Source organism: Diorhabda carinulata, chromosome 2 (genome assembly GCF_026250575.1).
Source record: "Diorhabda carinulata isolate Delta chromosome 2, icDioCari1.1, whole genome shotgun sequence".
NCBI lineage: Eukaryota > Metazoa > Arthropoda > Insecta > Coleoptera > Chrysomelidae > Diorhabda > Diorhabda carinulata.
This window is the reverse complement of record NC_079461.1, coordinates 6,314,185-6,332,413: the sequence shown is the minus strand read 5'-3', so window position 1 is coordinate 6,332,413 and position 18,229 is coordinate 6,314,185. Positions and strand designations below refer to the sequence as shown.

Here is an 18,229-nt window from a genome sequence, read left to right as displayed (position 1 = left end):
TACAATTTCTAGTTTATTTTATTAAACGAAAATATAAAATAACTTTATATTTGCGAACGCAGGGAAAATGTATTAGAAAAAAGGAAAAATGTACTAGCGTATAAAATACACTAAAATGTACTAAAATTGTACAATTGTACTAGCTCTGGCAACACTGCTCTGGGTACGTTGAAACACCGTCGTGTTCTACTCGTCACATATGCATGAATATAGTAAAAAACTGAGATATTAAATATTATCGAACGTTTACAAAATTTAAACAGAAAACTTCGATTAACAACCCAAAATAAGAAAAATTCTTATTTATTTTCATTTCATTGTTCTATAAATATTTATTTTTATTTATCTGTTTAAACCCACATTAAAATATAAATGTTTCTTTGACATTACCGATTCTGGCTAGACTAAATTTGGATGCGCATAACATTTACAAATTTCAATTAACTTATTGTCGATAAAACAGAAACGTTTGTCTTGCAGACGCACCACCTTTAACTTTAGGTAATATAGCGGTTTATTACTCACGTATTATCTCGAAATTGTGGTAAAAAATTTTCACTGTATATGAGGAATACTTATCATTTCTCCGAGCTTGAGTCATCAGATAAAGACCATTATTATTAATTCTGTTATAATTTAAAACGTAGATAAAAACTATTACTGATTGTTTAATTTATTCAAATGCAACTATTGCCTACGTGGAGATTTATTTAAAAAACTTGATAAAGATGGGATGAACCAGGTTTTGATAGTAGCAATGTGGAACAGTCAGCTTATAAAGATTTTTATTTTGCTATTTACTAATTTATACCAAGCACGTATTTTTTATTTGAAACTTTCTAAAAATGTCATTGAATTTATAATATACAGAGTGTTACGGGAGTTAATGTAAAAAATTGGGAGTGAAAATAATAAATAAATAAAAAATTTTTTCTCATACGTCCTCTCGTTTCTGAGTTATAGGCATTTAAAGTTACAAAATCAGAACTACTACACTCCTATCTGAACGCCAGGGGCGGCTCATGTTCGATGGTTAACAATTCATAACTTTTGCAGGGACATTCTAAAGATAGCAGAAATTAATTTTTAAATCGACTTTTCAACAAAAACGAATTTTTTGTTCAACTTGATAAAATGTATAGTTTAGGAGATATGCAAATTTTTAGATCGTTGTACATGCCAAGAAAACCGTTAGACATAAAGAGACATTCTGAAGAAAATTATCATAAATTGTAATATTGATAATAACAAAAAGTGATAAAAATAGTAATAGTAGTAGTAGTAGGATAAAACTTATTACAAAAGGAAGAGATATAATAAAAATGTAAAAACGGTTTTCTTCGATTTGAGGCAAAACTGCAAGTCTTAAGTAAAAAAATTGAATATCATTGTCACAGAATGTCGCTGCTAAAAATGAGTTTTAAAATGCCAAAATTTAATCTCAATTTTCATGGTAATGAATAGTGTCCAATGTAGAAGGAAAAAGCTACGAGGAAGTTGATGATAATAAAATTGGAAATGAAGACGGTGATGGTTTTGAAGATTTCGAAGATGTATAGAAATAGGGAAGATTTGTCCGAATTTAACAATAAAGAAATGACATCAAACAGACAAAAACTAATGGATAATTGATTAGAATTCAAAATTAGTATATTACGTAGCAAGAGTTGTAATACATTAGGCACGAAGAGAAAAATTTGTTGAGTGCGTAATGGGCTTACAACGTACTATAATTTTTATACGCCCATTCATGTTTTTCCATTAAATGTAAAACATGCTACTTAAGAAGAGAAATTGCATAATGTGCTGCCTACATTTAGGGGCATCACTCTTTCAATCCTAAATATAACTCGTAAATGCTAAAAGTTTTTATGTTTTTTAATTTGTGTAAATAGACCAAATAAAGTCTTAAGTAAATAAAAATTTTATTGTGATTAAATTAAACCAAGAATTTTAAGTTTTCTTCTCAAAACGCACGTGTATGTTATGAGATCTCATTACGCGCATGTTATTGTTAAATGTCATTTACAAGGAATGTTGACAGTGCGATTTTTGACGTATACAGACATGGGCGTAGAAAAATGTCATTTACAAGGAATGTTGACAGTGCGATTTTTGACGTATACAGACACGGGCGTAGAAAAATGTCATTTACAAGGAATGTTGACAGTGCGATTTTTGACGTATACAGACACGGGCGTAGAAAAATGGCATTTACAAGGAATGTTGACAGTGGGATTTTTGACGTATACAGACACGGGCGTAGAAAAATGTCATTTACAAGGAATGTTGACAGTGCGATTTTTGACGTATACAGACATGGGCGTAGAAAAATGTCATTTACAAGGAATGTTGACAGTGCGATTTTTGACGTATACAGACACGGGCGTAGAAAAATGGCATTTACAAGGAATGTTGACAGTGGGATTTTTGACGTATACAGACACGGGCGTAGAAAAATGTCATTTACAAGGAATGTTGACAGTGCGATTTTTGACGTATACAGACATGGGCGTAGAAAAATGTCATTTACAAGGAATGTTGACAGTGCGATTTTTGACGTATACAGACATGGGCGTAGAAAAATGTCATTTACTAGGAATGTTGACAGTGCGATTTTTGACGTATACAGACACGGGCGTAGAAAAATGTCATTTACAAGGAATGTTGACAGTGCGATTTTTGACGTATACAGACATGGGCGTAGAAAAATGTCATTTACAAGGAATGTTGACAGTGCGATTTTTGACGTATACAGACATGGGCGTAGAAAAATGTCATTTACAAGGAATGTTGACAGTGCGATTTTTGATGTATCCAGACATGGGCGTAGAAAAATGTCATTTACAAGGAATTTTGACAGTGCGATTTTTGACGTATTCAGATATGGGCGTAGAAAAAAAATATTATAATGAATAAACAAATCAGTATAAAGTATCTGAATTGAATAGCATGATTTACATTTATATTTTATGAGTTTTTCTATGACATAAATATAATTAGAATCCAATAAATTAACTTTTTTACAGAATAAAAATTGCAGCATTCACATTTTTAGATTGAACTCCCTTTGAATCTATCTTAATATTTGATAGATTTGAATTTTTTTTGTTTATCGTGGAATTTCACACTTTTTGAGTAATTTTAGTGTGAAATTTCAATAATTAGCTAAAAATTGTACCGATAAAAAAATATTTTACATTTTCCGAGAAAATTTTTACCATAGTAATGTATAGTTTTTATATCATCAGAAGGCAGGGATTCAATGAGCAAAAAGCCCACCGACATTCTAAAAAAGCGTAAGAATTTTTAATTCAAAATAAACGAGAGGGAGAAATGCTTTATTGTCAAGAAATTGTTACAATTTGTAGACAAAAGCTTGTAAAAACTAAAAAACAAAAAAAAAACTGAATAAAGATACAAATGAAATAAAATTTCAATATACAGAAGAAAACCACAATGAATAACAAAATTATAGGTAATAGTAATAAGAAATAATTAGTGTATAAGTCCATAGCAAAATTAAATCAGTATGTTCGGAATTAAATATTATTACTCGAATAGAAATCGTTTACAGAGTAGAAGCGCAGTAAATATGCCCTCAAATTATTGCGAAATGCGAGAAACGATGATATCGATTTGATTTCAATTGGCAAGTGATTGTGCATTTTTTCGCATTGTAAAGTATTGAGCCCGTTACTAATTCTGAACGTGGAGTTGGTAGGTAAAGCTCCGCGTGGATAGCCGTGGAAAGACTTTTCTGATTTTGGGGAAGCGTACTTACGATTTAGTCAAACGGATTCAAAGATGAATAAGGAAGGAATAGTCAGAATTTTTATTCTTTTAAAGAAGTCCCGGCAGTGAGAGCTGCTGTTTAGTTCGCGTGAAATATCTAACAGCTCTATTTTGTAGTTTGAAGATTCAACTTTATAAGGAAACTAAATAAGGGCATAATAAACTGTTACGGAGATGGATAAGTTCAGTTCTTTGAAAATTGATCTCAGCGCAAAACAGGAGAAACTCAATTTTTTAGATAAGGCGGCAATATGTAAATCCCATTTCAATTGTCCACAGCAAGCCCTTAGAATTTTACAGATTTTATGTGTAAATTTATTTTTGGACTTTTGTAACCGGTTCAGAGCAGGAAGCACGCGGGGTCGGGGCTGCTATTTCCATCAGACGAGAACGTACTTTGAAAATAAATAATCATTATCCTAAAAAGACTTTTGGTTCTCTTGTATCTATAGAGTCACTTTCGTACGAGATGTCTGCACGAAGTCTAGACACTTGACTATACTTGCTCGAATTTCTCTCAAACAAATGGAGTAGAAGCAGGTGGTTTAAGGAAGTGAGTTGACGAGTTACTTTACCATGTCTACTCTATTCAACCACGTTCGAGTTCTCGACTTTACAGTTATGATTTCAAATGTTCAATTGGAGGGATAGTTAGTCCTTAACTGCTAAATTCACGAATGGAAACTAGGCCTTAGGAGAAGTTATCGTGGACGAAGAGTCAGACGCGGAAAACGATTTCATTTAAGGGTATTACAATGTAACGCGTTTTGTTGTTATTTTTTATTAAATTTGATTCAATATATTTTTAATTATGCTTAACAATCAATGATAAAAAATTAGCATTACTTGTTTTTCTCTTACCAACAACTTAGTTGCACTAAATTAGATTTTTTTATTGCAGTATGAGAAACGTTTCTGTTTTAGTAGGAAAGACACATAAGCATAAACTACACACTAAAGCCAATCATTTTTTTGTAATTGCAAACTTACTTCGAAAGGGATCGACCCTGATTTCCTCACGTACCCTTAAGGCATGTTCAATGTCTTTTTTCTTAACACACTGAATGCCCAAATTCGAGAAATGAACTGTCATTGTATCAGTCGGGATTTCTAATGTACACACTCCCCTCTTACAACCTTCTCTACCGACTAAATTATGCGGATGTGGCCTGAAAGTGTTTCAACATTAAAAGATGCGTGAAATAAGATCTGGTTCTCATTTAACTGTGCTATAACATGTATGATATACCCCTATAATATCACAATTGTAATAAGATTTTTCTAATGCCGCTAAAAGATAAATTACCAATATAAATTTATAAACAAATTGATGGGTTATTGCATAATCTATTTAAACTACTACCATTTCAATTATTTGACCGGTCTACTTTTAATCGGTTCAATTGCCTTCAGGACAATTAAGTTTAGTTCAGAGTAGGGATGACGATCTGAAATCAATAAGTCGAAGAATCGATTCCTTGGACCAAATAAATCACCATTGAAAATCGACAATCGATTCTTTCTGTTTTGGTAATTAAAAATACAACATTATTTATCACGGGCAGTTATGCATCTAAAGTATGATCCTATACTTCACTGGCTAGAACAAAAACTATATTCACCCTACAGCCGTGATGTATATGAGTAACGGGCCTGTAACTTGTGAGCTCCTTTTTTGAATTGCCGGCAACATCGCAAGTGATAAGCGGAAGCGCTTGGATCCCAGTAGACTTGACAGACTGTTGTTTTTAAAATTTAGACATTTAGAAAATAAATGTCTTCTTTTATACCTGATCTTACACTTTGATATGGTAATGAAAATAATTTTTTATTATGGAATTCTCTGAACTGAAAAATATTTTTTAAAAATCGATCTTATAGAGGTTACGATTCGAATCGATTTAAAGATCGATCTTTTTTCGGAAAGAATCGCCATCCCTATTTGAGAATTAAAATGACAATGTGTACAAATCAACTCAACAAGTTATTAATATAGTTTTAAATTTTTCTCTATATGAGGTTCATGTAAACTGCAACATGTAATCGAGTATTGACATTAACAGTCTCTTAAGGAATGAAATAAACGAGGATCGTTGTTCGGTCAACAATGGCAGATGCAATTAAAAAGTTGCTCGCTCAAAATTCATCGGCAACTGTCTGAGGTTTATGGTAAAGAGTGCATGTCCGCAAATAGTGCAGAGCTATTGCTAATGGTTGAACTGGAGTTCACGGTGAAGAACGGAAGGGAAGATCGCCGGAACAGTGAGATGTTTTAAGATCGGATTGTCACTTGTTGAAGTTTTCCAAGAACGAAAAAACTTTAACAAAAGCGTCGGATAAACGCAAGGTGAGTAGCCATTGGGTTTCCCAGAGAGCAGCGCCTTGACTGTGCTCTCAAATTTCTTCAACAATGTGAGGAAGTAGGCAACAAAGAGAATTCGTTGGACTCTATCGTTACATGAGATGAGACGCGGGTGTTTTATTACACTCCTGAAACAAAACGACAATTTCTGGTTCACCACCACTAAATAAATTCAATCAAACGTTATCGGCTGTGTTTTTGGATAGGAAGGGGGTAACTTATCGATTTCATGCAACACGGAACCGTAAACTCAGACAGATATTGTCCCGGCGAGCATTCCAGTATCGTCGATGACTGACGGAAGCACAGAAGCTTTTGAAGAAATTTGGGTGGACTGTTATGCTCTAGCCCCGTACAGCCGGGACTTATCTCTTCTCAAATCTGAAGGAACGTTTAGGTGGCGACGATGAAGTCCGAATAGAAGTCACACGCTTCCTCGAAGGATTGGCTGGAGACTTTCAAGCGTGGAAACAAGAAAACGTCGCACGGAGCCAGGTCAGCCGAGTAAGGTGCGTGGGGCAGCGGAGCCATGTTATTTTTAACCAAAAACTGGCTAACAGTGATGGCTGAGTGTGCAGGAGCGTTGTCATGATGGAAGAACCAATCATCTGTTTGTTGAACCGAGCTCCAAGATATTCCACTGATTTCAGACAGTTGATCAATTGTCTCTCGACGGTATATGCACAAAAGCTCTCGAATTCTTTCAACATTTTCATCGATTCGTGCAGTTGATGGACGTCCAGAGCGAGGTTTGTCATCAATCGACATGTCGTCGTTTTTAAATCGAGAAAACCGCTCATATACTTGGGTTTTTCCCATAGCATCATCTTTGTAAGCAGTTTTAAACATAAAAACAGTTTCAGCCGCGTTTTTGCTATCATACAAAAACGAAGCGGCAGTGAAACAGTACTAGCAAAAACGGTCACTAGTGACGAACAGAACGTGGCAGGTCAACGGCCCGCGCGGCACTGAACTGGCGACGTGTTGCGCTAGGCCCTAGGGCCTAGCGGCAGAAATAAGTACTACAAAAGCTCCACCCATGGCAATGCTATTCCGGTTACTTTTTGGCACCTCCTCGTTGTTAAACTATATAAAGGTTTGTCATATTCTTTGCCACTGGTATTCTACTTTTCCTTCATTTTGCACATTCAAGAGCTAGGAGTGGCTTCAGCAAACAATTTTTCGTAAAAAAGAATAGCAATTCCCAGCCTGTCTCAAGACTTAGTCATAATGGAGTGGCTAAGAGTTCTTCTATGCTAACTCTAACGAAAGGCTCAAAAAGAGAAATTTCCTTTTTTAGCACTACCGGCAGAATAGAATAGGAGCAAAAAAAAGTGTGATAAGCTTGGGGTATTTGAAAAAATGTCATTAGTCTATCAAACACCATTCTCAGTGTAATCCTCCGTCTGAAGGATTAAATTTTATAGTTTACCTTGTAGCTTAAAATATTATTTATACGAAATTTTCTAGAGAAGATACGACTTTCATTTTCTCATTCTAAAAGATCAATGTTACTTTAGGTTGTTTTTTCAGCGAGAACATCACTATTGTGCAATAAGGAACAATTTTACATTCAAATTCAACGACGTAAAAATCTGCTAGATAGTACCGTCAGCTCTGTGGTTCCAAAGTTGTAGATCAAACATATAAAGGAAGGAAAACAGCATATGAAATCTTGACAAACTCATTGAAATTATCATCGTATTTCTAGTTGTGCATCTAGTTAAAGATATTACTAATGTATTGGAAGATGGCATAGTTGTCTCAAATGTTCAGTCCCCACCTTCTTAAACCTTCAGCCTGTTTACTAGCCTTCTTTATTTCTGCCTATCGAAAGTTATTTGTTTTTAGTTTTCCACTTCCATTCTTTCCAAATTCATCTCGGTCTTCTCTATCACAGTGCACTCTACCATCATTCTTCTTCATATATTATGTTTCAGCATCTTGATTTTTTCATTATCTTCGCCATATTCTCGTCCACCAGCACTTCTTCTATTCTTTTGTTCTGTTCTTATTTCTTTGTTCACCAACATTGTGTATTTGCACCAAACGCTCTGTACGCTGCTTGTACCTTGTCTCCTACTTTTTCTGTTTATTTGAGGAACTATTTATTACATGTTTAAAATAAGACAAATAACAAATCACCAATTCCTTTTCCCTCAGGACTACAAGGTATATATTGAAAATATAAGTTACCCTCTATAATTGTGATATTTGAATTTAGGTAGCTAGTGACGATGATAATTGACGCTAGAGTCTATTTCGATTGTTTTTAAATCTTATGCGCATGAGCCGAAATGATAAATTAACATAAATGATGATTTGTTGATTTGATTTTTTTCCTTTAAAATATGTATTTTTATATGTATATTTGAATAACAGCTTATAAAGGGTCGTAATGTACTTTTGCATCAATTTTCGTACCTCTTTTATTTCACCCAAATCAACACTGTACTATGTAATAGAATTGAGAAGCAAGAGCTGTTTTAAAAAGACTTGCAATTCCTCGACTAAAAGACTTAAAACATTTTTCCACGAATTACCATAAATATTTTTTCTTTGTTATCGCCCTATCACTATCAACGGTAAGTATTATGCGAACTTATTGCAACGTTTGTGCGAAAAAATCAAGCAAAACGCCCGCATTTGTCTTAGAAGAAAGTGTTGTTTAATCAAGGCTCACACATCTGTTATTCCAATGACCAAAATTAATGAATTAGAGTTTGAAATACTTCATTATGCAACTTATTTGACAGATTTAGCCCCTTCGGATTATTTTCTGTTCCCATACTTTGTTGGGCCAGGTACTTCTGGGACCATCCTCGTAGATAAGTAGTTCAATTGGAGAATATTCTCATTTTTGAAACCGAATACAACGGACCTGTTCGATGAATATTTTGGAACTATTTAGAAGATGTAGTTTAGTATTTTATTGCCTTTGGTTGGCTATAAATGCATCATACGACAATCCTCGTACCTCATTTTTTTGTGGACTTTTTCACAATTTCATTTTCTTAGAAAAAAAAGTCTATTTATTCTCAATACTTCCAAGAACAATATTATCCTAACAATTTTTCACCGCCCACATCTTAAAGAATAAATAAATCAAAGCCGTGAATCAATTCAAATAAAAACTATAATGCATATTATTTAGTTTGAAAACACGTTCCAAACTGTCAAGGTTGAATAACGTAATTAAACATACCAACTACTTTTTAATTGCTTGTTTATTAAGACGATAAAACAGTCGTTAAAAGTACTTGGAGATAATCATAATAAACAATAAGAATAAAAATCAAATCAATTGTTTAGTATTCTAATAAACAGTTTTGCTTCTAATAAATTGGCGTTATTCGATCCTAGTTATCTGGATAATCATTTTGTAGTCTCCTTGGAGGCTCTCTAATATTAGAGAATTCTCTAAGAGTCGCTGGTTTAATAGTAAGACTCTTATAATAGATCCTATGAGTTTACTTCGTGTGCTTATAAGAGTTTGACAGTTTCCTTCTCTATCTCACAGAGCCAGCAGTGCGGATCAGTATCATAGTCTTTGCCCTCCGTTTACTTAGCTGTAACTGTTTATTTCGAGGGGTTTGTATCATCTATAAATATTTTGGTTTGTCTGCAGCTAAACAACAGGAGCGATTGGATTGGATGTGGATTTCTTACTGTTGCTTTGGGTGCACCCATCGGCTCCCAGCTTGACCAGTTCGTCAACAATGTCATGAGTCTTCTACGATAAGGAAACTAGAGGAATTGTACCGCTCTGTCGCAAGCTATCTTATTGAGTATCTTGTTATTCCAGTTTTGAATTGGTTGTCACTTTGTAGAGCCACTTCACTCTCTGTGTACATGTACATACTAGTGTGGTTATTCTTGGGTCGCTGAGTTTGGCCACCAGTTAGGTCTATATAACAGAAGCGTACTTTCTTTGGATTCTGTCAGAAGAAGCTTTTGCTCCGATTCCGTGTTTTTTAACCAGTACTGCACCAGATTGCCCGTAACTTTGCAAATTGGTATTCGTGGAAGCACTAACATCAATCGTCTCAATCGGAAGAATTCAGGTATGCAACGATCTGCAAAAGTTTTTCAAACAAAAGATCTATCCGTCATTGCAAAAGAATTAGATCAGATTCCCATCTAAGTTACTTGAGACCCGGATACCAGTTCTACTATCCATCATTTATTATATTGAATAAGTATTGGAAAACTGCGAATCAGATTTAGTAATCTCTCTTTGAATCTCAAATAGAGAAAATTTTAACATTTTTTGGATAAAGCGGCATAATTTGTTTGTACAGTGAATGTTGAATTATTTGGTATTGAAGATGATGGAATGTTTTACCAAATCAGAGGTGGGTATTGCTTGATAAATGTCCAAATTTGTTCCTCTAGTAGGATAACTATGAATGGGTCTCTCAGTTGAGTTGTGAAAGTGTTTGCGAGCCAAACAAAAGGATTCTAAAATAAAAAGAGCCGGGAGAGTTAAAATTATGTATTTTTTGTAATTTGAAGATAGATCAGAAGAGGTGCAAACTACAAGACCACCAGAAAAGCAAATCTTAGCGAAAATGCGATTCGAACAATGCGTAGTATGTTGTTAAAACAGTACGAGACTCGAGCTGTAATGTACAGATACCATTGAAAAGCACCGTCAATATGTAGACCAAGAAACTCGAATTTGAAGATTGGATTAAGTCATTGTTGAGTTTTAGAATTCGTAAAACTCGTTTCTAGGATAAAATTTAAAGTTTTGTTTCAGTGTTTGCTTCAGATCAGGACTTTAGTAATGCGATCTTTGCTCATGGTAGCATGTAAAGCTTATATATCTGGACCACTCCAGGTTACACTGGTGTTGTCCGCAAATAAAGTGAATTTACCATTAATTCGTAAATCTACAACATCATTAATGAATATCAAAAAGAGCATTGAACCCAAAACTGAACCCTGAGGTACACCACTGCCAATTGGTAAATTACTCGAAACCTTACCATCAGGTCATACCAGTTGTTTTCTACATTCAAGATGAGATATAAACCATTTCAAGGAAACACCTCGGATGTCATAATCTTCTAGTTAATTGGAACTTCATGAGTTATGAAATTTGGTGAAGTTTTGTACAACTGTGTGTTTTTCTCAAGAGATTTACAAGGTAATATAAAATTCGGCGAAAACTGCTTTATGGTCAGAGAGACCTTAATTAATTACTAAGTGAATTACATCATGGGGTAGGAAGTGGGAAACTATGTAATCTAGAATGGAGGAAGTTGTTTTAGTAATTTGGTTGTTGATAAATCCAAGTGCATATTTAGCTAAAATGACTCAAAAATATTTACCAGAAACTCTCGAATGGTACAATTATTAGTAAAGTCAATGTTAAAATCAGATCGTCGAGTAAATTTAGAAGGTTTTTGAGAAAACAATGAATATTTGATTGAGGAGATCTATAAATATAAATTATACATAAATCGATAGTTTTGTTTTTATGGAAAACTCTACTAGTAAAAAATCATAATTTAATACATCCGAGAAGTACTTGCAGGAAGACAAAATTAGCGTTCTTCCGTTAATTACCTCATACCTCATCATATCTACTAATAACTTGTATTTATCAATAAAAAATGGTTAATTTTCATGTAGCCAGTGTTCAATAATAGCCACTATCAGCTGGAACCCCAATTTCTCCAAAAACAAATACAACTCATCCGTTTTGTTGCGTATAGATTGAAATGACTGAATAATAATTACAACCATTTTCAATTTAGAGTCCTTACAACTAAGTGAGGATTCTAGTTCCTCTGGACACGTCGTATTATCTAATAATTTCTCCTAGACGAATCTCTAATTTGTTGTTGGTGAATTGTTCGTTCCGAGGTGATTTAAGTTCTGTAGGTGGATAGATCATCATCCACTTCAACTGAACTTATGCCATAAAAATCATGAAATTCATAGTAAATTGCCCTTAAAGCTATGGGATCAACAGACAGATCTATTTTAACACTTGTGGAAGTATAACCTTCAAAACTTACAGACGTTGGTTGGTCATGTAGATAGGCGAGGAATAGCTTGAGAGACGATAATATAGATTCGTTTATAATTTGTACTAATATAAGTATTTTCATTTGAATGACCAGAAACAGTATCAAAAAGCCTCCCGAGAGGCAAAGAATACTAAGAACACGTGCACTTGGTAGCGTAGATCCCTTCAAACTATCATACGAACAAGGTATTAGCACCATTGGGTGCTAATTTTATCTCGAAATCATTCAATAAATGAATTATTTTGAATAGAAGTTTTTTCTTTGTTTTTCGTTGTGCGTAAAAGAAGGATAACCTGTTAAAATATGCGCATAAGACTGAAAGTAGCAACAACAGAAATAGACCTAAGCTTCAAAGTTTATCTCTGAATTTAACCTACGTTCATAACATAAGAATGATAATAATTTATGATTAAAATATGATAGTCCAATTAAATTATTTTATAAAACACGTGATAAGAACAAACTTATACAATTAATAAATAGATTATATATTAAAAAAAATTGGTTAACATGCACTTGTAACAAAACACTCTAAACACATCATCAAGCAAATACAGAACTACTTTGGTAAGCTTGGCAACATTAAACAAAAAATTTAAAAAAAGTTGAAAATACTTTTTGCTGTTATATCCAAGCGAGTTAATTAAAAAAAAAAATGGTATTCGTAAAGGTTTTCGTTTGCAAAATATTGGGATAATAGGATTCGATCATTTTTAGCAACATTTAAAAATCTAAATATTTAAAACGAGAATTTGGTCGAAAATAATTATTTTATATGTAAAATGTGTAAAATTTTAATTAGGTTATCGCCAGAACTAGGTTTAAAGTTACATTATTCATTCAAAATATTTTACAAACTTATAAAATTAATCGGAGTAATCACCCTCTTCAATTTCTTTATTATAACATTTATTACAAATCATATTTGTATGAATTTTTATACATAAATGAATTCCACATTTTTCACGACAATATGCAGACACTGACGTTTTCTTATTTTCTACATATCATGGTTCGCATCGCTTTCATTACTTGGTCCAATTTTTGCCTCGTGAACTTCTTGTTGTGCTTCCATGGTTTTTTAATTTTTGAGCAAAGCTTTGGTTTGTCGTGGAAGACTTTTTATTTTGGCGCTCACTTTTAGTTGTTCGTCTAGCAAGGCTAGTCCTAATTTTTTCAAATATTCTCTTCTAGTGATAAACGTATTTCTGTTTCCAAGAAATATCACCCGCGAGTTGATTCCAGCTACTTTCAGTAAATGGTAAAAAATTACCATAGGCCACCTCTTAGTTGATCTAGCAACATTATAAGTAGCGCAAAGTTTGTCGACCACATCAACGCCGGATTTTGTGTTGTTATAAAATGATATTTTTTCTGGCTTTTTTGTTTTTTGAAGCATCTTCTTTCATTTCGTTCGACGCCACATGCAAACTGGAAATAAGGACTACTTCCTTTTTTCGGAACATATGAAACTAACGTTTCATTTTTTTGTATATCCAAATACAAGGTTCCCAGCAAAATTTGCCTGATAAATTCCCTTACTTTCCCTGACCAAAAGGTACGCGCAAAATCAGCTTGGATTACTTAATGTTAATAGTAGTATTAATCATTATTATTAGTATTAATTAAATTAATTTAAAAGCATTTTCAATTAGCTTCAGATTGATTTTTATAAAAAATTAATAAAAACTTAGAAAGAGGAAATAAATTTATCAGGAACATCACTCAACCATTTGTTGATATCAGGATGCAAAACAGGATCCAGCCACTGTTTGTTAAATTTTGTCTTCTTCGACTTTATTTTAGGATTTTCCCTGACTTTTTGAAATTTTTTGTAAATTTCCCTGACTTTCCCTGACCATTTTGCAATTCCCTGATTTTCCCTGACTTTCCAGGTCGCTGGGAACCCTGAAATATACTGTCAAATACTTGACGCCCTTTTGGTAAGCCGAAGTTAGCTGGAAGTTCTCTTTTATTCCTCCGAACTGTCCCCACGTACGATAGCTTCTTTTCTTCTAACTTTCTCACCAGCTCTACACTTGTGAACCAATTGTCTGCGGTAATATTTCTACCCAACTGAAAAATTGGTTCAGACAATCTCATTACTACGTCAGAGGATGAATTGCTTTGCCGAAAGGGTCCCTCTGGCTGTTGCCCACAATAGATTCCCATATTCGAAGTATAGTAAAGTTTGGCGTCACACAAACAGAAAATTTTGATACCATATTTGTTTGGTTTCGACGGTATGTAATGTCGAAATGCACATCGACCACGATATGCTGGCAGCATTTCATCTATGGCAACGTTTTGCCCAAGATGATAATGTTTTTTGCAGTTTTCAATGAAATTGGAGATTCCTAACAGCTGCTACCTTGTCAAATTCACGTCTTTCTTCTCTTGTAGCTTGCAAATATTAGATATCTGAAGCGCTTTTCAGACATTGCCATTTTGAAAAGATCAATTTCTAGCCCGTCAGATGCCCAAAAATCTTTCAAATTGCGGTGACCTCCTCGAAATACACCTGCTAGGTATAACAGGCCAAACAATGCTCCTATTTCAATCAAGTCTGTAGGGCGACAATTTCTTTCACGGTTGAATTTGGCTTTTATACTTTCTATATATAGATTTGTGGAATCAACTATCATGTTTAACATATTACTAAAAAATAGATTCCAGCAATCTAATTCAGTTTCGGCGTTTATGGCTGTTTAACCAATTACACCAGGTAACTTCATCATAATATTAAGAGGACGGGCTCGAGTTACTCTTGGTACAATTTTACTCCATCGTGTTCCGTCTTTGCCTACAATGACCATTTCAATGTAACACAATACAAGTGCATAAAATTGCTCCAGCTTACCCAAAAAAAAATACTGTTTTCTTGGTTTCCACTGTCATCGTTTCCATCGTCATCGCTTACTTCAAGTTCATGATCGGTCTCTGAATCAACTGATCTTGTCTCTACGTGGTCTCCTGTTTCAGATTCATCAGAGTCATCCACATCTTCTTGTAAATTTTCGTTCTCGGAAAAAGCGAGACTAGTAAGTTCTTCAATATCTTCTGGTTTTAATTTGACACTCGCACAAGCACTTTTAGAATACAAATAAACACTTAAAAACAATAAAATTTACGTTTGAATAATTACAAAACGTCGAAATGAACGAGAACTTATCCCAACTAAATCTGAAGATAAACTGACGCTTTTGGTGGCGCTGTATCTAGCAGATACAAATCCGGCGGTCGGACGGGTTTAGGGTGGCCAGGGATTGTAAAAGTGAAATCAGCCGATTGTACTTCTAGGAAAGGCTTCGAGATACATCTACCGAGAACTACTGCAAATCTGCATTTTCTAGAGCTATTACATAAATAAATATTTAGGAAAAAGTTAGCCATGTATCTCGTAGATACACGCGCGACTAATGGAAGGTTAAGAGGATGAAAGACAATAGATGATATTATCTATAGTCGAAACTCAATAGAATTTTCATTAATTAATTTAACAAATCTAGAGCAAACCAAGGTTAGCAACGAAAAGCTCGTGCTCCTCATCATCAGTGGCGAATACATTTTGCAGTAAGAATTGGCGCAATTTTGGGGGGCGAACAGGACAATTGCCCCTCCCCAATAGTCTTTTCTGTCCATACATTATAAAATATACAAAAGATTATTATGCAAATTTTTATGGTAAAATTAGTTGATTAAAACAAGTATTTACGAACGAAATAATTGATTACCGACAATTCTAATGAATATAAAATTAAAAACAAATATCACATAACCAATATAACTTTTATTATAGTTGTTAATAATTATTTGAGCGCGTCTTCTGTACGTCCTCATAATAAATCTTCGTAATACTTAGGAAGCTATTGAATAATATACCATCCAAGTTAGAGTAGAACCTAATCTATTATCAGTGAATAAAAATTAAATTATTAGTCAGTGACGTGTGTACTATAAAAACGAAATAAATGTTTTGTAAATCAATATAAAGAACAAATTTTGAATCGGTTCATCCACAAATTCGGAAATTTTATATTATCGCGGTCACCTCGTTTTTTGGCAACAGAAATCCATCCGATTTCAATGAAAATTTGTTTTATACAAAATTTATGGAAAAAAATAAGGGTAATATCTCATTTGAATATTTCAAATTGTTACGAACAAGTCCGTGATATATGTCCTGGAGCCGGTCTTGTCCGGCTGCAGTGAAATTCTAAAATTCGGCGAACCTGGAATTCGTTTGATGTTTGTTTTTCATCATAGCAGACGATTTGTTTACATATTTTCATAATTTCTAGTCAAGTCAATTTATTTATTTGTTTTGTATCTTTATTTTCTAGAATTTTTGAGAACTTCGTTTGGATATATAAACAATATAGTTTATAATACATAGAAAAGTAACCGAAGAATTTAAATAAATTATATAAGTGTAGAGTATAGTTTCTAAATAAATTGAGAACGTAAGAATGAGTGTTCATAAGCAATGGAAACAACAGTAATAAATAAAAGAGAAGAAGAAGAACTTAAAAGAACCGAAAGAAAGAGAATGAGAACTATTAAAGATCCAAACATAAGACAGAAAGGAGGAAGAAAAGCAAAGAAAAACGAAGAAATAGAGAACTGGGGAAGGACAATATAGTGGGACACATAAAATCACAAAGGCTCAACTGGGCCGGACACACAATGAGAAAAACTTTGAGAAACGAAATAGAGGAGGACATAAGAGCACTCAATATAGAAAACTGTAGAGCAAAATGTCGGAACCGGAAAGAATGGAAAATAATAACAAAAACAGCCAAAACAAACGAAAAACTATGAAGAAAATAGAAATTAGAAAACGAGGAGTAATCCACCTCAAAAAAAAAAGGATTTAAACAGCCAAAAGCGATAGCCATAATCCACATAGGATTGGAAGGCTTGATGATGATGAAGATTTGGAACGATTTTTTACAATCATTTTTCTTATTCGGTTGATTTTGTCGTTAAAAATAGGATAAATGATGCAAAAATAATTGCTAGAGAACTTTTTCAGGATAATTGTGAAATATTGCAATAGTCTGGCTTTTCAAATATAAAACAAACGAAAATAAATAACTTTTGAAAGCATTCAGAACGTGCTTTTTGCTCGAAACAGGATATTTTTACAATAAATTACTAATTAATTCTTCAAACTATCATTAAATATATTTTTTTATTTTATAAATAATGAAAAACAACCGACAAAATATGAAAAACATCAAATTATTCATGTATTTATCGTATGTTAAGTTATATTCATCACAGAATGATGAAAGTTTTCAAAAATGGCTCATTTTGTTATAAAAATTTGTTTTTTTTTTTCAATATAATTTTGGAGTATCAGGGTAAATAATATAACAATTGAATAAAAAATCCTTTTTTTATTGAATTACAAGATTCATATTGAATTTGAAGTGATAAAATATTCATTTGAAACGAAGTATTGAACGCCATCTGTTCAATAAAGCAAATTTTGAACTAACGTTTGATTATATCTTTAAGTATCGATATCTCGAAAAGGTAGCGAGATATTGGAAAATTTCATTCCTCATTTTCGATTTATTTTGGCCTAATTAAGCCAAAACCGGCGCCACGTAAATCGTACTCTCCCCAAGTTGGAAGCTACTGACACATATTTATGGTCATTCCACTTCAAAATGAATATCTCATGTAACAGTAATCGTAACTACCAGACTTTTCCATTTATTTTAATAAGACACTTCTAAGTTCTGTTTTCTCAAATAGTTCCCGTTGATCGAAAACCCATTTTGTTTAGTTTTAGAAATAATTGGTAGCTACTGAAGAAGTTACTGTAATAGGGATATTCTACAACCCTAGATCCTAAAGGTTCACTTGCAGCTTCACCACTTTCATTTCCATTTCCACCATACAAGAAGAAATTGCAGATTTGGTTCTAATAAATTGCTTCAACGCATTAATATCTAACAATAATTTCATCTATTGCTAAATCACGATGAAAACTTCCTCACTCGCGAAAATCTATATTTTC

The 18,229-nt window shown here is 33.4% G+C and overlaps 1 protein-coding gene across 4 annotated transcripts in view; it reads right to left on the bottom strand.

The window, feature by feature from the left end:
* LOC130890924 (embryonic polarity protein dorsal-like) overlaps positions 1-18,229 on the bottom strand; it is a 76,818-nt gene that overhangs the window by 34,680 nt on the left and 23,909 nt on the right. For 2 of the 4 annotated variants that reach the window (XM_057795357.1, XM_057795359.1), the window contains exon 6: positions 4,786-4,964. The exons of the other annotated variants lie outside the window; for them this stretch is intronic. In XM_057795357.1, the coding sequence (XP_057651340.1) occupies positions 4,786-4,964 (179 nt within the window). The remainder of the gene's footprint in view (positions 1-4,785; positions 4,965-18,229) is intronic. 4 annotated transcript variants of the gene reach the window in all.